Raw genomic sequence first — 25298 nt, forward strand, 5'->3', positions numbered from 1 at the left:
TATATAAACAGTCCCATTCGTCCAAAAACAGTTGTATAAATTCAAAATGCTGTTTTTTATTTATGAATAAATTATGATAAAACTTCAAAGCCATGAAATCTATTGGTGTTGGGTATCAGATAACATTTAACAGTACATTCTAACAGTCAGGTTACCGCATATCCTAATTTTCAGGGCACAGACTAGCATCCAGTGTAGGAACAAATAAAAATTATTTGCATATTGACTCGATGTGATGAATGATAGTACAAGAATCAAACGGAAATTTAAATCAGCAACCAAAGCACACGAAAAAATTTCAGAGATTAAAAATACATGAGAACGTAATAGCAGAGAGATTCAGAACTAGAAAACAGACCATGTTTGGCATTGCAATGAATCATGAATGCAAACACAGAAAACAAGGTGCAAGTAGAGAGGTTCAGGACTAGAAATGGACAATGTCTAGCGCTGTGATGAATCATGAATGCGAACACAGAAAAACATGGTGCACACTGTATGATATATGATGGGCTTTCAGTTAAAAACAACAAGCCCACTATCTATATATAAGCAAACCTGTTTTATGGCTACGCAATAATCTTCCTGGCCCTTGCAGTATCTGGCATCTTTCTCCAGGTCAATTGCCTTCATAGCCAATGGAAACTTACATAAGCAAGACAGATGTAAATAGTCAAAAGGTTATATTAATAACTAGCCATGAAAATCATCTTTATTTAACTTTACAAAAGGCATTGAAGGATTAATGCTCAATGAGCAGCATGAAGCTACAGGTACACACTACCGAGACCAATTCATACAGAACAATAATATAAATGTAAGATTTTGAGCACAAAAGTTGTCACCTCCATTCATGAGATGTAAAGGACCCTGAAAAATTCTAAGCTTCACATGTTCTATTTGGTTGTAAATATATGAGTATATCAAATATGAGTACTATTTCAAAGAAAATCCTAGTAGGATAAAGCTTAGTTTTTACTAGTTGTTATTGTTGTAACACAGAAGAAAATGTAATGAACAGGACAAGTTCCATAGAATAATATTAGACAGGCAAGACAAAACTTGTTGGACCATGAAATTAGCTGTGATAAATACGATGTTATCAAGATCTTCGTTTTCACAGAAAAATATTTGTGCATCTATCGGCATTCGAACAAACCATGAGAATACAACAGTAGCATGTTATGCAGACAAGCTACAGCAAATGCGATCAAATTTTGAACTCATCTATGATGTTCTTCACTGAATTACAAAACAACCTCAGGCGCCTAACTTAACTTAAAAAAGTACCTCATACAAGACGGGGCATAACATTAACTCAAACAGAAATGTGAAAAATTGTCTCAGAATTAACTATAGAAACCCTGTACATAATGCAAGGTTGTTGTCTTGAATACCTCATGATACGGATACTCCAATCAGGTGTGTATTTAAAGGATCATCATATGTTTGTAGTGTGTTAGTTGATCTGTTATGATTACCAGTTGAAAAAATCTATAAAAAGAAGAACTAGAACTTGATGTAAAAATTAATCCCAGGTGTGATATTCCCTTCGCCCCCTAAATAAAAAGATTAATGCTGATTATGCTCACCCATAGAAACCAAGAAATTGCCAACTACATGCCAGCAGTCAGTTTAAAGATTTGGAAAACAGAATAAACAGTGCATACACCTATCTGCCTCAAAACTATTGTTTTGTTACATAGCCAACCATGTACCAATCACATATTACAGCATTTAGAAAAGCATGGAAAAAAAGGGAAGGGGAGGAAGCTCAGATGTACCTGAAGGCATTTGCAATACCACCAAGATGCTTCAATTCGGCACGAAAGCAATCGCCAAACGAGTGGGGCTGAAATACAGATGATATATTGGGTTGTCTAATAACCCTTACTGCATGGTAGTTGATAAACTTCGAACAACCAAAAGCCAAATGATATTTTACATATAAGAAATTAGTAGATTTGCAATGAAAATAGCTAAATGCCATAAAGAAAAAGTTCACAACATATGGCAATAAATCACCGGTAGCTCTTCATAATACATACAAAATTATCCGAAGTTAAAAAACAAACCACTAAAAACACTGATGTGCATTATAAGAAGGACTAAGCTAAAGAATCTGAAGTCTGTGAGAGAGCAAGGTCAATAAATATATTCAAACTCATAACAAAGCTATGTGCAAGAAGCATAATTAGTCATACTTTACAGAACCACACACAATAAATACACCTAAAAGGGCAAGTTGAGCGGCTCCAATCTTCTGTATACATAAATGTACAATCCCACTTCAAATTGTTTGAAGGGGTACATAGGCAGAGCAGAATCTGATCTCTAGGTTAGAGTGTATAAACTTGGACCTTCATGGCACTATAAAATCTCTCCATGATGGAATCCAGTATCCTCACAATCTGCACTGGTACCCAAAGCACAAGGAGAATCATACCATTTAGAATTGTCTTGGTAGAAACTGTCAACGCAACCAAGACCTACGTCTGAAACTATTGCCTCGTTATGTCTGATGGGCTTCGTTAGTTTAGTATCTTCACAATCAAGTATGCTCTTATGATCAAAATCACATTTCAACCACTTTTCAGGCTTACAAGTTTCGCTTATGAGATCCTTCTGACTTCTGCACTCCGTTCTGATATGGTCCCCCCAAGAAACAACTTCTCCCAAGGTGCGGCCGAAACTATCTTCATCATCCTCAATCAGCTCTGTTTCCTTGCCATTCCCGTAAATCCTTTCATGGTGATGATTACTCCAGTTTGCAAGATCATTATCCCCAACCAAGACATCGTCTGAATGTGACTTATCCGTTGGATGTAACCCCATTGGCTTCAAGCCCACTTCCCCTATACTCCTAATTCTATTCACAACATCAAACAAATCCCTTGAAACCGAACCCAACAGCTCCTGCGGAATCTTCGAAACCCTACCTTCCAACATCCCAACTTCAGCTCTCAACTCCTGCACCTGTTGCAAAACCGAAAACTGCAAATCTCCATCATCTTTCCCCATCAAACCAAACCCTTCGTTCTCCATTTCCTCACTCACCCCATAAACAACTGCATCCTGATCCATCAAATACCCACCTTTATGTCCAACAACCCTATGCATAATCCTAGCATTCCCATCCAAAGGCCCCGGTTCATGCCCCGAATGCACAGCATACAATTTAAAAACCGCGGTCCCCTCTTCCTCGTAAACAAAACTCTTATCCTTCTCATTATAATTCGCAATCGGAACAATAGCCCTAATCCTAAACCCACATCCACATCTCTTCGAAGCATAAGGCTCCCTCTTCAAAATCTTGGCTTTCTTATTCGCAGCAGGTTGACCCGCTCTATGACAAGCATAATCCTTAACCTCCGCCATAAACGGCTTATACCTAATATACTTCTGTCTAATACAAAGCACAACCTTATGCTTAGCAGCTAACTGCTGCAACTTGCTCGGCACTTCCTTAGCCGGCACATCAAAAGACTCAGTATACTCAAATCTCCGCCGCTTGTTCCTAGCAGCCGCGGCAGCATCTGACATACTAGATCCAGACTCTGCCGCGGAACAAACAGGACAAGCGGCAATACAAACCCTAACATAACTCTCAGGAATCCCATAAAACTTCGCTCCAACAGTCCAAACCTGTTTAATTCTCTCAACAGTATCCTTAACACCTAAATGTTTAAGATCAGCATCACTATGAAAATTCATAACAATGTCTTGCCATTGATTAACATGCGAAACGAATTGATTCGTGTTGTTCTTGAAACAAAGAAATTGATTACCGTTTTGATCAACACGCGCGGTTAATTTATCTTGAATTCTCTTCCAGGCAGTTAAATAAGCGGTTTCTTCGTTCCGGTCTTTCCAAACTGTTCGCCACGATTTAAGAACGGGGGATGGCGTGGCGTCGCGGATCTCGGCCGGAGTGGCGAGGCGGTTTTGGAGGAGGCAGTTGATCATTAAAGAATGAGAATCCCGATTGAATGTGTAGAATTGAGATGAGATATGTGGGTCAGGGCTTATGAAAAAAGGTTTTAGCGTTGGGGCGGTGGTTTGTGGTGGTGAGTCGCCGGAGGAGTGGCTGTGAGGGGAGGAGGAAGGGGAGGGGGAAGGGAAGAGAACGATTTCGGAGAGAGAGAAAGAGGGAGGTTCTGGTGGTGGTTGTGTGGTGGTGGAGGGGAGGATCTGGTGTGGTGGGTGTATTGATAGATCCGGTGGGACTGGAAGGAAAAGATTAAGATCGTCTTCTTCTTCTTCTCTTTTGCTTGAATTCATGTTTCTGAGAAAGTGTGTAGGAAGAAGAAGAAGAAAGTGTAATGAGCAGTTTTTTATTTTGATTTTTGTCTATCAAATATCTATTTGTGTCTGTTTTTTTGTCTTTTAAAAAGTTTTTATGATCCTTACACTCTCTTTTTATGGGGGAGAGAGAGAGAGACTCACTCACTACTTCCTCATCTATCTACCCTCTCTAACCAATTTATGAGGTATTCTTACATGAGCACAAACATAAATATATAGTGTTTGGTCACACACACATCACAACTATTTTCCTCAAACTACTAAATCACTTTATTATCAATTTATTTTTTATTATTAAAAAAAATATTTTAATGTGTGTGTGCCCAAACACTATTTATTTATGTTTGTGTCCATAGTAGAATTTCCCCCAATTTATTTGTTCTTTTATATTCTTGTCTCCTATCTCCTTGCATCAAAGTTAGTTTCCTCCTATTATTGCATTGCAAACACTTTCTTCTTCTTCTTCTTCTACAATCTTTCCTTTCGATTAGCGTATGTTTGGTTGCACGGTGGGTTTTTCATGTTTACTCAAAATTGTGGCAACGTTATCGTGTTTACGTAGAAGGTTGGTTTTCTTGCTTATGCGAAATCTCGGTGAAAGCATGGTTGAAAACGAGTTTTGTACATCTGACGTCAAACCAAAAATTGTTTAGTCTGTATTTGGTATTCGGTATTGCGTGCAGCTGATGATGGAGACTTGTGCTGAGGGAGAAGCTACATAGTGGAGATTTCAGTTTCCGAGGTGAAAACAAGTTGGAATGCGAGAATGGCACAACCGTTGTGGTTCCAAACACATGACACACGATTACTTCACTCTATTTTGATTTCTCTTACACGCAGTCTTTCCTTTCAGTTACTTATCTCTAATGTTTGTTTTCCTACCAGATAAAATGTTGCCAATTGTCGCATTCAACTATTTCACAATTCCATAATCGTTAAACAAATAATTTATGTTATAGCGTTGATCTCATAGATATACTTCTTACTATATCATTCATTTAATTATATTTGTTGATTATCGATTATGTAAATGTGATATTGTATGAAAACTAGATTTTATTGCTTTTTTACCTTCTTTTTTCTTTATAAATAAAAGCATTTGTTCTTTTACGTATTTTGTGTTGTGTTATTTAACATTTTTGTAATTTTAAATGAAGCTTTGTAGCACTTAGCAATATAAATAGATTTTATAGATGTTAATGCGAAGAAAAACAACGATATTCAAAGCTCAAATGATGTTCTTGAAATCAAAAGAAATGATGCTCAAATGATGTTAACGCTTTTCTTAAGGCGTTAGCTCTTCTTTTTGTTGTTTTTGTTCTTCTTTTTTTTAGCCTTGTAACCAAAAAAAAATGATGTTCTTGAAATCACAAGAAATGTAACGTTTGTGCAATGTTCTACCCAAAGTCCAAGGTAGCATCCAACAACTTGTTCATGTCTAAGAGAAACAATTCGTCGAGTGGGAATGGACTACTTGCAAAGACTGACAATTAAGTTAGGTACGAATACCAAATCGTGTAGGTTGAGAAGAGAACATGTCTTTGATAACACCTTCTGCGTGTTTTTTTATAGGGTTAAATATGTGATTCGTCCCTGCAAATAGGGTTCGCTTAAAATTTCGTCCCTGCAATCGCTAATCCTTTTTTTTTGCCCATGCAAAGTTTAATCACTTAAAAATTCGTCCCTTGACCCAGTTAATGATTGCCACGTCATCAAATTAACAAAATGGCATGAGAATTGACGAAAATACCCCTGGCTTATTTTTTTTCCTTCAAAAAAAAATTCAGTTTTTTCCCAAATTTTTTTTACGATTTTTTCCCAAAAATTTTTCAGTTTTAATTTTAACAGTTTTTTTCCGAAATTTTTTTTGACTTTTAATTATTTTTTCAGATTTTTTAAATTTAAAAAAGAATTTTCAAAATTTTGAAAAAAAAAATTTTGAAGGAAAAAAAAATTAGCCCAGGGGTATTTTGGTCAATTCCCATGCCATTATGGTAATTTTGATGACGTGGCAGTCATTAACTGGGTCAAGGGACGAATTTTTAACTGATTAAACTTTGCAGGGGCAAAAAAAAAAAAAGGATTAGCGATTGCAGGGACGAAATTTTAAGCGAGCCCTATTTGCAGGGACGAATCACATATTAAACCCTTTTTTATATAATATGTGAGATATGCTACTTTCATAGAAACATGTGATAGTGGTAGTGTAACACCCCTAGTTTGTGAAAATCCTTAATTCAAACAATTTGTATAATTCAATCAAAAATCTTTTTTCTTGATTTAGAGTCATGTGCGAAAGTTTTTTTATTTTCTTTACTTTGAATCATCATGTGAAAATGTTGATATTGTTTTGATAAGGATGTTTGAGCTTTTGCAGCAACGCATTTAAAGGACCTAGATATCATTTTGTATGTGAAGGTTATAATTTCAAAAAAATGTTCTTCTCCCAACAAAAAATGCGCACTCCATGTAACAGCCCGATTTTTCGCTAGATTTATTTTATTATTTATTTATGTGTTATATTTGCTCTTATGTGATTATTTGCCTCTGTGTGTATTTTTGGTTGGGAATTGTTGAATTCGGTGTTAGAAGAGTATTTTAGTCATTTTGGACTTAGGAGTATTTTGGTCATTTTGAGAGTAGGGGTACTCTTGTAATTTTGTTGAGAATTATTTTTAGTGCTTAGTGAGAGTTGTTGTAGTAATTTATTTAATTACCGGTAGGTGACCGTTAGTATTACATTTTACCGTTAAGTGAGTAGTACATGTTGGTTAGAATAGGAATGGGTTAGGCCCATTAAGGTGTTGTGAGTTAAGCTCAATTAAATAGGACCTATATAAACTCTTGTTAGTAGAGAAAATAGGTTTCCACCAACATTTACAATAGAGAAGAGATAGAAATAGAGAGAAGGTAAGGGTTGAAGAAGAAGAACAAGAGAAAGGGGTTGGAGGCTAGAGCTAGAAGAGGAATTCATCATCTAGGAGCTAAATTGAAGCTTGGGTTAGAGATTCTTGGTGCTAGAGGTAAGAGGGTTAGGCTTCACTCATAATTTCATAACTTTTTCCTTTTACCCATTTTTATGAAATTGATGAATTGATTCTGATTGATGTAAATTCGTGCATGATTGTTGTTGTTATGTTTGAGAACATGATTTGTATGATAATTGTATGTTAGTATGTGAATTAACATGTTGAAATGCATAATTGTTGGTACTTTGTGTTCTTGAGCAAATTTGATGAGAAATGAAGTTATGATGTTGAATTCTGCATGAATTTGTGTTCATTAGTTGTTGTTGATGATTGTTGAGCTGTTGGAATCGAATTGGTGTAACTGGAATCGTTGTTTATGGATTTGTGAGGAGATTTGTGGTTGTGTTGGTGTTTTGAGAAAATTTTATGATTTTGGTGAAATGAGTTGAATTGTTGGTTCTAATGCTTGATTCATGTTTGTTTAAGTGCATTGAACCTATATTGACCCATAAACACCTTCTGGAACTTGATTTGGTGAATTGGGGAATTGAAATGGGGATTTTTGGGTGAAAAAGGTTGGAACCCGTAACAATTTTTGAAAGAAACTGAGACAGCACGCTTAAGTGTGCTGCAGCATGCTCTAAGCGAGCAGTTTCTGGAGTTAGGATGCTTAAGCGTGCTCCAAGCGTGCTAAGTCCAGAAGCTACTGGAACTTGGACGCTTAAGCGTGCAGAGGACGCTTAAGTGTGCAGCTTCCAGTTCAGCCACTTTTATTTCTTCGCTTCGTGCACTTGGGGACCAATCCGGGCTTTCTAAAATGTTTCTTTCAACTTGTTAAACCTCTATTTATGCATTTAATCCTACTGGAACATGGTTTGAATCGAATTGGACTTGATTTGTGAATCTTTCTTTTAACTTTGGAAAAACGGTCCAAACGTCGATTTTTCCGAAAACTCGTTTTTCTCCGGAATTTGAAGTGGGATAAAAGTTTTATATTGTTTATATGATTTCTAAAAATGGTTGTGATTGGTTTCATCAATTTTGAATTTGTTTTGCTTTGAAAATGGAAATTTTCTTGAAAAGTGATAAAGAGAGACCAACTTTGTGATTTTCATGAATCTGTCGTATTTGGCCGATGAAATGCTTATGTAACCTCAACTGCACGCATATGTGACTTGTGAGAATACAGGGCCTATGCAATTGAGCTTGTTTACTTGGTTTTGACTTAAATGCTCAATTATCTTTAATGTTGTGACTTTGAGAGACGAACTTGATTGAAATTGAGTTTTGAGAGCCAATTGCATATGAATCCTTTATGGATAGTTGTTATACTTTATGTGAAGACGATTGGTGGTGTATATATGTGACAACTATATGTTGCTTGAATTGTGAATGTTGTTGGTTATTGTATATATGTTAAGTGGTGGTGAATTGTTGTTGATTGCATATATACAAGTATTGGTGATGTTGAGGTGATTTGTTTGTGTGAACATGTGCATTCTAGTCGAGTCATATGTTCATGCATTCATGACTGATGGTGGTGGATTTTATATCCAATTGAGGTGATTTCGATGTTTTTGTTGCATCAAAGGTGACGACCTTGAGGTGATATGGTACCGCATGCATCTAGATGAGTCTAAAGTCATTGCATACATTGTTGGTGAATTGAAATGCATTTGAGTTGTGCATGATGATTGAATTTGTTAATTGTTAATTGACATGGTTGAAGTTATGATACGTGTTTGATACACTTGTTGGTATGGACTTGGAATGATGATATTGAATGATCTTGAATGATATGAATGTTGTGAATATTTGTGAATACATGTATGATTTGTTATGCTTCGTTCTTGAATATATCTTTCATTTCCAATGTTCTTGTTAATTATACTATGGATTATGATGATGTAATGCTAACCCTCAGTGGTTTACCACTTGCCTTTTCGTATGGACGGGTAGATGGAGTGCAGGGTGCTTAGACTGTTTGTTTGATGTTGCTGAGGAGCGGAGTTCCTCTTTTTATGTGCAAGTGTCTAGATTAGGCCTCTGATCTAGGATAGTACTTGCATGTTGGATTTTGTTTTGATTATGTAGTTTTGGATTTGAGATATTGATTGTTTCTAAGAGATGTATTTATTGTCATGAGATTTTGAGATGTTAATTACATGGTTTATATGTATGTTCCGCTGCTATGTTTATGAGACTTGACAATTTATACATGTATGTTGTTTTTGGTTTGTTGATGTAGCATCTATTTCTAGAATATATTCGTATATTCGCGCGTTTTACCGCTTATTAGAAGTACGGTGTTACACTCCCAACCAAACTTCCCAAAATACCCATGTGTGAGTTAACTTCCAACCAAACGTAAGAAAAAGAGAAAAGAGTTAAAAGAAACCACAAATTTCAGTTGAAAATCAAAATGTTGATAATGTTGTCGTTGAATTCTTGAAAATGTGATTGTTGTTACTAATAAAAATATAGGTGATGTGCCCATTAAAAATGGTAATTTTGATGATCAAAATGTTGATGGTGATAGAACCATATTAAAAAAAAATACTAATAGAACCAATTAAAACAATTTTTTCTTTGTTGATAAAATCCAGGAGGTTGATGAACATTTACTTCTTCCTTGATAAATCCATTTAAAAATACACTTTTCACGTCCATTTAAAAAAGTTTATTGTGTTTATGAGCAGCATATGCAAGTAATATTGTAATAGCTTCTAACACTACTATTTGTGCAAATGTTTTATCATAGGCTTGATTAGTTTCTAATCACCTACCTTCTTCACCAAGCTTGTTTATAAACACTCATCTTGTTCCTATGATTGTCTTACTTTTAGGATTAGGGAAAATGTTCCAGACTTTGTTCTTTTCAAACTATTGTAGCTCTTATTGCTTAGCCTCAACTCAAGATTCATATATGGTAGCTTCATCTAGGGATTTTGGTCCATTCTGATATATCATAGCCATGTTTGAATCTTCTCTGAAGAATTTTTTGGTTTTGATCACATTATTAAGGTTTCCTATGATTTGATCATGTGCATGGTAATCTACTAGTTTCCAACCTATTGAAGGGTTTTGAGATGTTGATGTAGTGTGCTCATAATTTGTCTTCACTGAGATTACTTGTGTGTTGAGTATCTCATCATCTTTATATTATATATGTTTTTTAAGTTCTTAATGAAAGGAAATCGAGTACAATAGTAGGCAGCGAAATAAAAAATTTCGATTTTCTTCTCTTAGATCATTACAAATTTGACATGATTAGTGAAAGATTCTTACCTCTCGAAGTGCAGAAAAGAGTCTTGATCACAGCAAATCAAAGAAGCAGTGCTTCTACTCGTCCACACGAACGGTTCTCCTCTGGTTCCCATGTGCTAGCCAAACGATTAGATGTTCAATAGAATTGTGGTTCCAGGGTTTCTGAAAACGTGCAACCTATGACTTCAGCACAAGGGTTCTATTTATAGAACTCCTTGGGTGTTCTACAAGTCAGTAATCACTATTGGGCTTCCGTAAGCCCATTACCCCATTTAGTCTTCTGTTAACTAATTAGTGTCATTTGCTAATTGCACCCCAAGTTATAAGTCTTACTTATATTTCTCCTTTTGACCGCTCTATTATGTGTGACCCTGTAGGTTCTTGTAACGTTGACAATAATATGAAATCTTATATTTAATATTATAAACAATGAGCGGTATCTAGCAACATATCACTACGACCCAAGTGACAAGAATGTCAAGTGATCTGACGAAACCTTTTTCTCGATAATGTTAATGTGTACATTTACTCCTTTGTCCTCATATGTATATTGAATACAAGACATAGATTGTATCACCTTTGTATAGATCTGTTTTATCTTGGTTTTCGGGTGTCAAACATTGATTACGTTTGAACCTTTTAAACCGGTGATATCTTATTTTTTTCTTGGGAAGGGAAAAAAGTAAGCAAAACCCTTGAGAATCGAGGTCCGGGAGTTGTTTTCGCTACGGGAAGGTGTTAGGCACCCATAACGACTATAGTATCCTATAGGAACCGTCTTTAATTTCTACGCGCGCGCTTTATTTTTAAATGCTATTTTGAAATGTTATTTACACCTAAAGTTTGCTAAATGAAGAATTGGAGGGAGAGGAATGTTTTTGAATTTTGTATTTTATTTGAATTGAAGGAATTTTGTTCCTTGCCTACGTACCCGTTTAAGGGATCAAATCCACCGTAGTTCTCTTCCAAAAAATGTTTTTGTTTTTGTTGGTTGATTTTAAGTTTGAAAATTGGATTTTGAAGAATAAGAGAGAGGCCTTAAAAGCATGAGAATTTATGAGAAGAGTGAGGTTTGATTAGTCATTTTGCAAAAGAAGTCAAAGTTTGATTATTTTTCATTGAAGTTTGATTAAGAAAATAAAAGGAAAATTCAATGGGGTTTTGACCCCAAGGTTTATTATGAAAAATGTTTGAGTGAAGTTTGTTCAAGTTTTTTGGGAAAATGATTTTTCTAAGTATAAAGCCTGAACATTCATCTAAACATACAATCCTAGACATACATCTAAACATGCATATTCTAGCTATATATCTAAAGTGAGGTGTGTGCATGTGTCGGTGCTTGTGTCGGTGTGCATTATTAGAGTCCATTGTCCTTTACATCATTGGCCTAGATACATTCTATGGCCTCTTTGCCAAGAAATTAAAAGGCATAAAGTAAAATATTACAAAATTCCTAAGCTTTACATTCTAATCTTTGCATGAAAGTTAAGGTGTAAGAAAAATGAAGGATGAAAATATGAGATGGAAGGTGAAATGCTCATGATGTATGCAACAAAATAGAGGAAATTGTTAGTAGTATGGGGAATAAAGGGATGGAGGCATAGGTAAGTAAGATAGTGCTAACAAAGTGACAAAACTTAACAAAGCAAGTAGCACAATATGCCTAAAAGTTCACCACAATGACAAGGCAAACATAGGACTCATAATCCTCATATCATGACTACTTTACAAGGTATTTTAGTTCAGTTCCCAATACAAGAATTATGAGGAAATATCAAGCCAAGCCTTGTAGCACATTTTAGGCATATTGTACACTTTATTTTCACAAGAATACTATCATTACTTGCAAAACAAGGAATTGACAAATCCCATTCACAAACAGCAAACACAAAGATGCAAGTTAGTGACAAGCACATCACAAGATTACACAATGAGCACATGTACCAATTGGACAAAAAGTCATATCAAAATATGGCAAAAATTTGCAAGAATTTAACAAGAAAGATATCTAAAGCACAAGCTACATCATGTACATTTCTTTTACCAATTTTAGCATGTAAAATGTTCAAAAAGTATCAAGAAACATATTGAAATCACATAGGAATTTTTAGGAATTTTTTCATGGAAAATTTTAGACAAGCAGGGGTGAAAATAGCAAAAAAAAAATAGCAAGGAACGCAGGAAACAGGGGGTGTGCATAGCAACAAGACTCACTGGCGTGGAATTGGGCCTTAAGGACGGATCAGGGTTGGAAACGGGTATGGAGCGGGTCAAGAAACGGTTTGAACCGGTTCATTGGCCTATATAAGGCCTTGAACCGGTCCAATGCATCATTTGATCCCCTTCTTTCTCTCTCTAGGTCAAATTGGTGCTCTCTCTTCTCTCTACATCGCCGGCGGATTTCACCGCCGCCGGCGAGGGTTCCGTCGTCCTCTTCCTTGGTTCTAGGACCTATTTCACTCCCTTTTCTCGCCATAAACATGGATTCAACTCTTAAAACGTAAAAATATTCATGAATCTTCGTAGATCGAACGTGAGATCTTTGATTTTCGAAACATTTTCAGTTTTTCTTTAATCTTTCTGATGAAAAACGAGTTAAAACTCGTAGATCTACGCTGATTCATGGATACACATCATTCATGCATTTTCGGCTGAGATTTTGGAAAGAAAACAAGAGAGGACGAAGAGCTTACCTGTGAGAACGATTTGGAGGAAGCTTCAATTCGTTTTTGGATCTTCTGGCGAAGACTGAATTGTTGAACCTTCGTGATGTTTGATTCGAAACCCTAGGGTTTTGGATTGACTTCAACCGAGCCTTAATCAGGTTCCATTGAGCATCTTGATTCAGTTTTGGTGCTGGTTTTCTCTTCGTACTCTCTCTGATCAGATTCTTCTTCGATTCAACACTTGCTTCGATTCATCTTCTTCTTTCTCTCAGTTTTCCTCTCTTCGTGATCGCCTTAGGCTTGAATTGCGAGGAGAGGATCGAACATAGGTCAATGATGATGATTTTCGAAGAAAATCACTGAGACTATCACGAACTCAATCGAATTTTGTGAAAACCTAACGAATTGGCGTGATTTCTGTTTCGTTTTTGATGATTCGCGTTGATTTCTGTGGAATTGAAAGGAGTTTTGGTATTATGGTAATTCTGTGATATTGAATTTTTGTGTGAAATGGACGAATTTGAGAAATTTTGTGATGAATTGTGTTGTTGGAAAAGTGGTTAGGGTTCTTGGATGATGAAGTTCTTGATGAACTTCAACGTGTTCATCACTTTTTTCTGTGTTTGATCTGTTTTTGGGGGAGAGAGAAAGAGTGGAAGTGTTTGTGCTGAGTTGTAACAGAATGAATGGGTTTTTTGACCATTGACTGTGACTGGATTATTTATAGCTGATGTGTATGACTGCTGGACCATTCATAACCTGCCATGTGGACTGGATTGTAACTAACTCCCTATGGACAAATGAAAAAATGACACGTGGCACTGGACTGTGACTTGGACAATAATGGACTAAAATGCAATTAACTAAACTAAAGGGATTAAACTGCAATTTTTAACAAAAAAGACTTAAAATGAAAAATTAAAATAAAATGAATTAAAATTGGTAACCGGAAAATAACGTAAAGTGAAACGATTAAAATTGACAAAACGGACTAAAACGAACCAATGGCTTAAATGAGGTACTTTAAAGTAACCTCTCTCTGCCGAAATTTCGTGTAAAATGACCAAAATGCCCCTGGGGACTAAAATGACTCGAAACGACTCAAATGCAATTTAAAAATGGATTTTTAACAAGACATTGAAGCAAGGACTCATATAAGCAAAATTAAAAAACTCTGAGACAATTTCTTAGAATTTAAACAGAGCTTTGACACTTGAAAAGACTAAAATGCCCCCTAGGGGCAAAACTGACTCAAAATGGTTTCAAATGCAATTTTTGAAATGGATTTTGACATAGAATTGAAATAAAGACTTATTCAAACTATTTGAAAGGACTTAAACAAATTTTTAAAGACTGAGAGAAAATTGACATAGGAAATGACTAAAATACCCTTCTATGTGAATTTTGCAAATAACATTGAAATAAAATACAGAGGAAGAAGCAATTGATCAGAGACAGTTCAAATGGCTTAAAATGCAAGATAAGGAAAAAGATGATTAGTATTTTTTGGTCCAAAATTAGGGTATAACAAGATCCATATTCATATTGACTTGATTCGGCATGGTCATGCAATCTTACAGTCATATTTCATCAAGACGCCTAAAGATATATCTTGTGTTATTAAGGATGGAAAAATCTCATCTATGATGCTCATGTCCCTCAGCATGATTCGTCAAGTGCCCATTAACCAACGTTATGGTTATCCTGTTACAGACAACGTTTGAATGGCAATAAAGCACTTAAGTCCACATCTAGGGATCATAGTGGTTTCATGTCTAAGAGTAGTATACACCATTATCATTGTGAGAATATTTTATGACACTTTCATAAAATACTATGTTGTATTCTCACGGTGGGTCAATCTAGTATAAATATTATTACTCCTAATATTTATACATAAGTAAGGACTTAATATCTCATATCCATGACCCATGAGATGTGGTCATCAGTCTACATACATAATAGTCTATGCGCTTTATTGTTATCCCAATTTATATTAAATCTTGACTACGGATACATTTAAGAAAAATGTTCTTTATGTTAATGTAATTTCATGATTAAGTCATTAAGTCACACTTAATATTCCATCACACAAATTATCTATTATAGAGACTTCATTAATCTTACAACAATTATAATAAAGAATGTCATATATTATTTAATAATAAAAGTCATGATATATAACATAAGTTTAACATAAACTATTGGCCTACAGGGCTTATACCAACACTTAAAACCCATCAAACTTAATGTACATAATATCTTCCATAGTTTGAGTTCTCAGATTGTATACGTTGTATGCCTTTAAGGTGGTAGAGTATCCAAGGAAGATTTCCTTGTCTGACTTTGAGTCAAATTTTCCAAGGTTGTCTTTTTTTTTTTTTTGGTCAAGCTCCGAGGTTGTCTTTATTATTGAGGATATAGCAATAACACCCAACAATATGAAAATAAAAAATATTTGATTTTCTATCTTTCTTTTTTTTTGGTTACATTTGATTTTCTATCTTTCCAAAGTTCATATGAATTTTGTTCTAAATCTTTCTGTATGAACTATGTTTCGAATAGAGAAAGAATTTTGAGGACTTCAACCCAAAAGTATTTTTCAACATGAAATTCATTTAAAACTGTTCTGGTCATTTTTTGCATTGTTCTTATTTTTCTCTCAAAAACTCCATTCCGTTGAGGTATTGTTGGCTAAGAAAATTTATGAGAAATGAAATTATCATCAAAGAATGTACAGAAGGATTCATTTTCAAATTATACTCCATGATCACTATGTACTGAGATGATTTTCATGTATTTATAGTTTTGCACTCTTTTAAAGAAGTTTTGAAAAGCTATAATGAATCCATCCTTTTCTTTTAAGAAAAGAACCCATATTTCTTTTCCCCAAGAGAAATAAAAAGAAAGAACTAAGTTAGTCATACAAAAGGAAGAAAAAAAAATGTCAGCCTAAAAAAAAAAGAAAAAAAATCTACTCTAATAAGAAAATAAAAAGAAATAACTTAATACTACTAGTTAGTAACAACGAAAAATAATATAAACTAAACTACTAATTAATAATAACAAAAAAGTGAATTACCTCCTTGAGAATATCAACAATCTTCAGCAACGACGCCATAAACTTGATGATTAAATATAGCAAATGCACCAAACTATTTTCAAGTAATAAAGTAGTAAGTAAAATCGTCTCCACATGGATTGTCGTTTCAATTGGGCAACTATCTATACTTATTAAAAAAGGAAATAAAAGTGAATAAATTAAATAAAAGCGACTAAATTGGGGGGAGTTTGCAAGTTTGATTTGATTGCGCAAAACTGTTGAGTTTTGGTAACAGTTTTTTATTGCAAAACTTAGCAGTGGTTAGGATTCTTCAAATCCTTTCTATTTCCTTATTGGATTAAAGAGAAGTAATTATCTGTTATGCCCCTTCAACTGTCAAGTTGCACATGTTGATCACAAGAAGGTTATACACACTCTATGAGCATGGGGTTGTCAATCCTATATGATTCGTATGCCTACATAAGGTTGTTAGAGGGGCGCATTACTCTCTCAAAGGTAATTAAAACATAAAAGAATTGATATTCCTAAATTGTCATCTAAAGGCTCCAAGTTCGTCTATGAATCTTATAAGTAAAACACATACCCTTTCTTACCTTAGTAGTTCTAAAAACAGGTGGCTCTATATCGTCTACCTTACCAAGGGGAAAGAATCAAGTTTATAATGCAACATTTAAAAAAGAGTGACCAAGGACATCCTCAGGATCACCGTTTGCATCCCCTGTTTCTAGGTTCAATTGAGATTCACAAGGTATGTCACACTCCATAGGATTCCAAAAATCATTAAGACTTTTGCATATAAAAACTAAATAGATCTCATTAAATAACTGAGCAAAGACTAGAATTAAATTGATCCAACTAATAAATAGAGGTTTGATAGAGCCAAACCGCAAGTGCACGGCCTATCGAAGTAATAGTAGTAAGAAGAGTATCGTTCAGCTAGGGAGTTGTTTAATTCAATTAACCTTTAAAGAATGATTAAAGGAGGAGAAAGTTTGATAAAAAGAGGTTTGATTGCTGAATGTAAATAACAATAATAATAAAGAGCATTGGGATTATTGGTTTGTCATAATAACAAATCTTTCACTAGACAAGACTTTAACTTCTAATTCCATGATTTACATCGTAATTTCTTAAGACCGGTTTCCCTTTAGCCCCTCACCTTTCCGATGAAAGTCCGGTGAGAGTTTACTTCTAGTAGCCAAGCCTATTTCGCTGACTTGATTACTTAGAAGATGCTTATAAGGATTGAAACTATCTGTGTCTCAATAATTGCAAGGACTATTTCACTGTCTTGCAATTATTGTCTAGATTCACTTGTTCCAACATCAAAGCTCCGCTCTCGCTTTATGAATTGATGTTTGGGATAATGGATTAACAATTATCAAACCCTCCGCTTTCGCTTCCACAGTTTGATAATTGTTAATTCATGTTAAAACGGTGAATCTAAATTAGAAATTACGGCTACATAGAATTAGGGTTAAAGCTTGGTTCGTTAGGATTATGTCATTAAACTTCCCAACAATCCCAAGACAAAGAAGTCTACCCACTCATGTTCATCGTAGACATGGGGGAAGAAGAAGAGAGAAGACAATAAAATAAATTACGAAAGGGAAAGTAAAGGAATAAAAGACTTTTATTGAAATAATAACTAAAATATTCTAAGCAAAGGTTCCTATTTATAGTTTTACAATTGACTTAGAATTGTTTATGATGGAATGCTACTCTATTTATAGTTTTACAATTGACTTAGAAACTAAGCTACTATAAGGGCAAAACAGTAAAGCTGCAACGGAGTAACTTGGGCTTGAAGAAAAGCAGCAAAAGTTGGCCTGGAGGGTGGCACGGCCGTGCCACATGTTGGCACTGGCCGTGCCAAGCTTCTGACTTGGTGGGAACATATTTTTGTTCCGTATCTTCGTATTTTCGCACTGTATTTGCTTCAGTCCTCTTTCTTTTGCTCCAAGACACCTTCCACCATATATTCGTTCCTAAAATATAATAAAAAGCAATTTAAAGTAAAATATTCAAAAAGGAAATAAATATGCAATAAAATAAAACTAAATCTAAATAAAACTAAACTAAATAATGCATTAAAATAGACTAATTAATGACTCATCCAGGTTCATCTTAGAATCCTACTCAATTAGGATTTAGTTACTCATGGTAACTAAAGACAAATTACAAAAGAAAGAAAACATACTCTAGAGATAAAGGTTGATAAGAGACCCATCCCTTGATGCTCCTAACTCCTAAGGCTTTCCTTCCTCTTGAACCGCTTCGTTCTAAATGGATATTTGAGAATGAGAGAAGTTATATTTATAGGTTGATTTCCAAGTGGGTTTGAGCTGAAAATACTATTTTTTTACCGAGTGGCCTTCCAAGTGGGTTTGGCCTGTTTAGCATTGTTTTGCACACCCCGGGGCACACAACACCTATTTCCAGTGCATTTTTGGCCTTTTCTTCGTCGTTATGGGTGTTTTTTTTCCTCCAAACTTGTCTCAGGACTTGAGATACAATTTCTTCAACTTGTAATGTCTTCATAGTCCTCTTGAATATTTATTCATTGTCTTTCCAATTTTTCATGAGATATTTTGCTTTGTCGAAAACATTACAAAATGTTCCTTAAATTAGAGTAACTTCTCTAAAACTCCTCTAATATGACTCAAATGTAAGATATGACTGAAAAACATGTTGAAAATAACGTAAGAAGGCATGTCATCCCTAAAACTCTTACTAGTTTTGAAATGGTATTTATATTTACATGACCAATTATTTTGTGCTAAACCCGTTTATCTTTTTCAAGATTTACAAAACATAATTCAGATGGTAATTCATCTAAGTATAAAACATAAAGGTTTTTCTTTATTGATCCTATGAATAGGGTTTTTCCATAAGATGGTTGTTTAATTTCACAAATGAAAGGTTTAAAGATAACTTCTAATCTGTTGTCACATTGTTGACTTATGCTTAGTAAGTTATGATTCAAACCTTCAACATATTACACATTTTCTATTTTTGCAGAATTACACTTACTCATCATACATTTACCTCTGATCTATGCCTTGTTATTGTTTCCAAAGGTTTCAGATCCTCCCTTTTCTTTTTTTAAATGATAAGAATAACTTCTTATCATTAACAATGTGCCTTGAACAACCATTGTCCAAATACCAATGTTTTTTCCTTGCATCTTGATAAGAGACATGCATTGCGAGTTAGAGACTTCTTAGGTAGCCGTGATGATTTAGCTCCTTGATGGTTAGTCTTTCTAACCTTCTTTATGTTAAAAACATTAGTTTTGAACACGATCAGGTCTATTACATATAGAGAATTTCCTTTTTACTTTAGAAAGTTCTATTCTTAACTTTTGAGCTGATTCACATCTGAGGTTGTTTGACTTTCTAATCTGACCTCTTTTTATAAGAAAGTAAACAAATTCAAGATGTTCATATTTATTGCAATATGTGCATTTTGATTTTTTTTCCTCAACTTCCTTACCTTCTGGTACAAAAAAAGTCTTCATAAACCTTTGGTTTTTATACATGTCAAAACAAATACCATATTTTCCAATCACACCATATTGAGATCCAATCATGTTGTGACAATAATCAGTTCATTTTACAAAGCTTTTCAAAACATTGTTGAAAAGTTGTATAAAAGAATCATAATGATGTAAAATTATCCTCCGGTAAACCAGTTCCTTCGACGCAGCAATGATATGAATACCAATTTTACTATACTACAATATATTGATGAAATCGAGCCAATATGTGTTTTTCATGAATTCCAAGCCATGCCATACCCCTCGATCAAATTATCACAGTTGTGTCTCTAAAGTGAAGTGCCTCATTCAAGCATAAATTGCACCTTTTGAGATTCTCAAGTCTTATCCTCTAGACCCATGCCTCCGTTCCAACATAAATTAATCCTCCATGATATCAAATGTACACCACAAGTCACAACCTTTGGCATGAGTGTGTTTGATAACAACATATATGGTATAAAGCATTAAACAACAACATGATCAACAAGTGCAATGTCAAGCATACAATGAAGATCTGTATATGACAACTTTATGGTTTTAACATGCAGTCAAAGAGAATCAACCAACAATATCATCATCTAATTTGATGGTCTAACTCGAAATTGCTCACCATTTAATCATGTGTGTCTGATATTTAGCACATTGAGATTATCTGGTTGCTCAATCTCTGATACTCAATTCCTATCTCATAATATATATTGCTCAAGTATATTTTTAAGGATTCGATTTTTGGCTCAATGCTTAATCATTTAAAAATTTATGTTTGACAATACCAAATATTCATATATATATATATATATATATATATATATATATATATATATATATATATATATGCTCAAGTCAAATATTGAATCCTTAAACACGTACTCCCTCCATCCAAACATATAAGTAAAAAAATAAAATTACACTTATTAAGAAAAACTATTACCCTTCATTATTTACTCTAAGTTTTATCCAATAAAATGACAATATTCCTAAATTGTCCTTGCACTCATTGAAACCAAAACAATTAATTATTGATAGCATATTAAAAAAAATCGTTGTAACCCCATAATGTCTATTCTCCTTCCTAGCTCTTTGATTTTAGAATACTACTAAAACTTTAACATTCCAATACTGCACGCTTTTTTTCCCTAATAAAAGCAATTCCACGCCTAGTTAATTATACTAGTAATAAATGTTAAAGGGTATTTTTGGAACATCATATTAAAATTGGTCAAACTGATTTTTTGCTTATATTTTAGGGAAAAAATGATTTTTTTGTTACATTTTGAGATGGAATTAGTACTTTATATGAAGGAAAATGTTTCATAAAAATATCCTAATATCTTATACTCGATACGTGTTTAAGGATTCAATATTCGGGTCGAGCATATATGAAAATCCGGTATTTGGAAGATACAACCATTAAATATACTCTAAAACTGTAACCATTTTAGTAATTGTGTGTGAGTGAGACATAGTAAAACATACAAAATAGAAAAATATATTTATCTTTCGAGAGACGTCTTTTTCTTCTTATACAAGATGTTGACTTCTGGTTGACCATTCTTCATATCGTCTACCATAGTCTTTTAAGTTTCTCTTGTGCTTCTGATTCTTTAATACATGTTCAACATTTTGATGAATATATTCTATGATCCTGCACACTTGAACACATATTAGTATATCCAATTGTTCTTCAATACTTTGTTGTCATCAAAACCTTAGAAGAATTGTACAAACCAATTTTGTTCCAACAGATTTACTTGTATTTATCGGTTAGTCCAACTACTAATTTATTAAATATTTTAACTTCAATTTACTTGTTTATCTACTATATACTAGTTTACCACTAGTTTTTGCTAATTACAGAGTCAATGTTTCAATTTGTTCCAAATGTTAAATTAATTTTTCGATGATATTAAAATATTAAAAAAATTATTTACTTTACTATTTTGGAAATAATTTTCCAACCCTTTATTTTATTTATAGTTTTATAGTAAATCTTAATTACAATATATTTTATTTTCTCTCCTTCTTTGTTCATTTAGTTTTTGACACATTCTTTGGTCACTTGGTTATCTATTGATTATGATAGAAAAATATACAATAACTAGTTTTTCATATAGTTATTAGTACTTGAGACAATTTTATTAATATATAATCAATACACACACGCATATGTAAATATAGAGAACTGTTATATGGTGCAAAAATCAACACACGATTGGCGCACAAATAATGGGTAGTATTGTTAAATTTTTAAAATAAATAAAAGTGAAAATAGATTGCAAATAAGGGATGTTAAGTTTTTTTTTCCGCACTATCAAACTTTATCCTATAAATAAAGGGATACTAAGTTTTTTTTTCTTCCAATTTTACTACTATTTTTTAACGATTTTATTTACAATTTCTATCCTCATTTATTTGATATTTTTTAAACCTTTTATCATAATATTACTAATGGCGCCTACCTAAGTAATGTTACTATGTTCTGCATTACTGTAGTTGAAATTAAATTTTGTCATAGTTAATATTTTGTGGCACTCCGCTTAAGGGTCTTCAAGGTCCCCTCCTCATGGCTACCATGTTTTACGATGATTATATTTTTCTATATTACCAAGATTTTTACTTTAATTAGACATCATAATTTTTATAGGTTTATATTATTTTGTTATTTATTAAAAGTGGTCTCAATTTCTTTAAAAAAATATAAAATATAACATCTCTAGCTATATACAAAATCTTGTTAATCTATCAATACTTCAATAATATTGAGTAATAAGTGTTAGCTCAATGGTAAGAGTCTGACATTATAATCTTAATTGTTTGAGTTTAAATTCATAAATGGACAATTACAAAATGACCACCATACCACTTTAATTAGATAATTTACAAAAGTCATAAATCCAAGATATTTTGGTGAATAACTTCATTATATTATCCCTTCAAAAAACTTCATTATATTATATTGGGAAAAATATTTCTAAAGAATATATCAAATAATTATTTAAATACACACTTAATAATATTTAGTAGTATACTATAGATCTGTGATACCAAAAAATAATGCTGAAGTAAAAGAAACCATAATAGAATATGTACTGACATGAATCTATAGTGAATGAGATTTTTGATACATTTCTTCAAAAAGATTGTTGATACATCATTTAAAAGTAAAAAATATTTGATGCATAATCCAACCTTCTCACACCAGCTATATCAATTATGTTATTTTAAATACTGTAAATTTTATAAATTAAATATCATTAAAATATTTTATTTTCTAGATCCTACACGGATGGTAAGCAAATAAAGTTCGATTTACAACTCAAAATGCCAGTTGGAAATTAGTCAGCCATGCATCGAATACCACCTACAAATCAAACCAATTATATCGAGTTGGTCTATATATACAGATAATCACAAGACATTGTTCACAAAAGAAAAGTTACAACAATATTATTCAATTTCAGTTCTCCTTTATTCTAGTCAAAACCATGACTAGAAGAAAGGTGAAACTTGCCTTCATTGTCAATGACGCTGCAAGGAAAGCAACATACAAGAAAAGGAAGAAGGGTTTATTGAAGAAGATCGACGAACTAAGCACACTTTGTGGAATTGAAGCTTGTGCTATAATTTACGGTCCTTATGAACCACAACCTGAGATTTGGCCATCCCCTTGGGGAGTCCAAAATGTGCTCTCAAAATTCAAGACAATGCCTGAAATGGAACAAAGCAAGAAAATGATGAATCAAGAGACTTTCATGAACCAAAGGGTGATGAAGGCTAAAGAGCAGGTGAAAAAACAACAAAAAGACAACAAGGAGAAAGAGATGACCCTTCTAATGTTTCAATGTCTGAATGCAGGGAAAATTGTGCAGAACAATATGTCAGTGGTTGATGTGAATCATCTTACTTGGTTGATTGACCAAAATTTGAAGGACATTGGGAGAAGGTTGGAAGCAGTGGACAATAATGGTCAAATTCAAAGCCAGAATCAAATCATGATTAGTCCAACTCAGAGAGAAGTTCAATTCCAAATGGCACCACCATCACATGTCAAGAATGAAGAAATGTCGATGATGAGTCGTGACCATTTTGGGATAGTTATGAATAATGGTGACATCATGCAAAAACAATTCTTTATGAATTTGATGATGAATGATAATGGAGATGAGAAAGTCCCATTTGGTCATCCCCATGATGCTAGTCTTCAAAGTGGATTTTGGCCTAATCTACTACCTTGAATGAGACGATGTGTTTGTTTTGCATAACTTTTGAGCTGGATTTGTTCCAATTTAGTCCCAATTCTTAATTCTTGGATGATTTGGTCTTATTTTATTTGGGTGTATGTGAAGACACAATCGTAAGTCATTATAGTGTAATCTTCACATCTTTATTTCCTATATGTGATCTAGTCCTATTGTGTGGCTTATGCTTCACATGTTTATTTATATGCTTTTTTCTAAATTACTATTGTTAAAAAAAGTTTAATGTATTAGTTTGATTGAATAAAAAAGTATATTATTGTGTTGTTGTCGACACTGTTGCCGTAACAATTAGTTATTAAAACTAGTAAAATTAATTTACCATTTATCTATAACAAGTAGTGGTATGTCTCATATATTATGCAGCCCGTGTAAAAAATATGATTTAATATTGAATATTTTAGATATAATAACACGTAAACTCATGTCGTTAATGAAAAATTAAAAATACGAAACGTCATTTAACACTTTGAGATTATCATATAATTAAACCACAAATGAAAGGGTTGCGGACGTTGAGTGAGAGTTTTGAAATAATGGATATAGACAACAATTTTTCATGGTCAAGTTTGACAATCATGTTAATTGCACTTAAGTAATGGATGGTAGTCCCTGGATGATTTTTTTTTTACCATTACTTAATAGTGTATATATGAAATCTAACATTTCTTTTACCACCAGATAATTTTGAAGAAAAAAACCTTTGTTGGGATTTTATTTCCAATATGGAATTGTTGTTTTATGATGAGAGTATTTTTACGGAGATTGGTGTTGTTGTTGGTAATCCCATAAAGGTAGATAACAATACCATGAATATGAAATTATGACATTTTTTTCTTTGGTATGCATTGAAATCGACTTGAATTAGCCTGTGGTTAGCAAGGTACGGACTATGGGACACTTGTATGGTATTGAATATGAAAGCATGCCTCAGACCGCAGAGTGGTTGTTACAACCATCTAGAATGTGATTGTAGTGAAAATTTCATGTATTTATATGTTAAAATCTATATTTATAATACATACTATATATTCAAATGCCTAGAAGGTTGAGATAACAACATTCTATATTCTTTATCCAGTTCAACATACAAAAATGAGTTGTAATTAAAGAAATAATATGAAATTAATTTTGCATTCTACTCATGATATTTTAGAGAAAGGTCTTTGTGAGGACTGACTTATTGTGAAATGGAAACAACAATTAAATAAGGGAGGAATTAATATCAAA

At 33.4% G+C, this 25298-nt stretch overlaps 1 protein-coding gene, 1 long non-coding RNA gene and 1 pseudogene across 2 annotated transcripts; 2 read left to right on the top strand and 1 right to left on the bottom strand.

Moving 5' to 3' along the window:
- Positions 1 to 1989: 1989 nt before the first annotated feature.
- LOC146898128 (uncharacterized) lies at positions 1990 to 4466 on the bottom strand. Its single transcript, XM_085731523.1, has one exon. It carries the CDS (start codon positions 4279 to 4281, stop codon positions 2371 to 2373), a length of 1911 nt encoding a protein of 636 aa, XP_085587649.1. The 5' UTR covers positions 4282 to 4466; the 3' UTR covers positions 1990 to 2370.
- A 2628-nt stretch (positions 4467 to 7094) lies between these two features.
- Positions 7095 to 9475, top strand: LOC146898129 (uncharacterized). Its single transcript, XR_015021135.1, has 2 exons — positions 7095 to 7328; positions 9234 to 9475. It is a non-coding gene; the product is annotated as an uncharacterized LOC146898129 (long non-coding RNA).
- A 13822-nt stretch (positions 9476 to 23297) lies between these two features.
- Positions 23298 to 24064, top strand: LOC146898130 (agamous-like MADS-box protein AGL80 pseudogene; annotated as a pseudogene).
- Positions 24065 to 25298: the final 1234 nt, after the last annotated feature.

Source organism: Medicago sativa, chromosome 8, assembly GCF_051527215.1.
Source record: "Medicago sativa cultivar Bolivia chromosome 8, Bolivia_mono, whole genome shotgun sequence".
In the NCBI taxonomy this organism is placed as follows: domain Eukaryota; kingdom Viridiplantae; phylum Streptophyta; class Magnoliopsida; order Fabales; family Fabaceae; genus Medicago; species Medicago sativa.

Bases quoted from the DNA above. Each gene is read 5' to 3' on its own strand.
- LOC146898128 (XM_085731523.1), bottom strand. From the start codon at position 4,281: ATGAATTCAAGCAAAAGAGAAGAAGAAGAAGACGATCTTAATCTTTTC.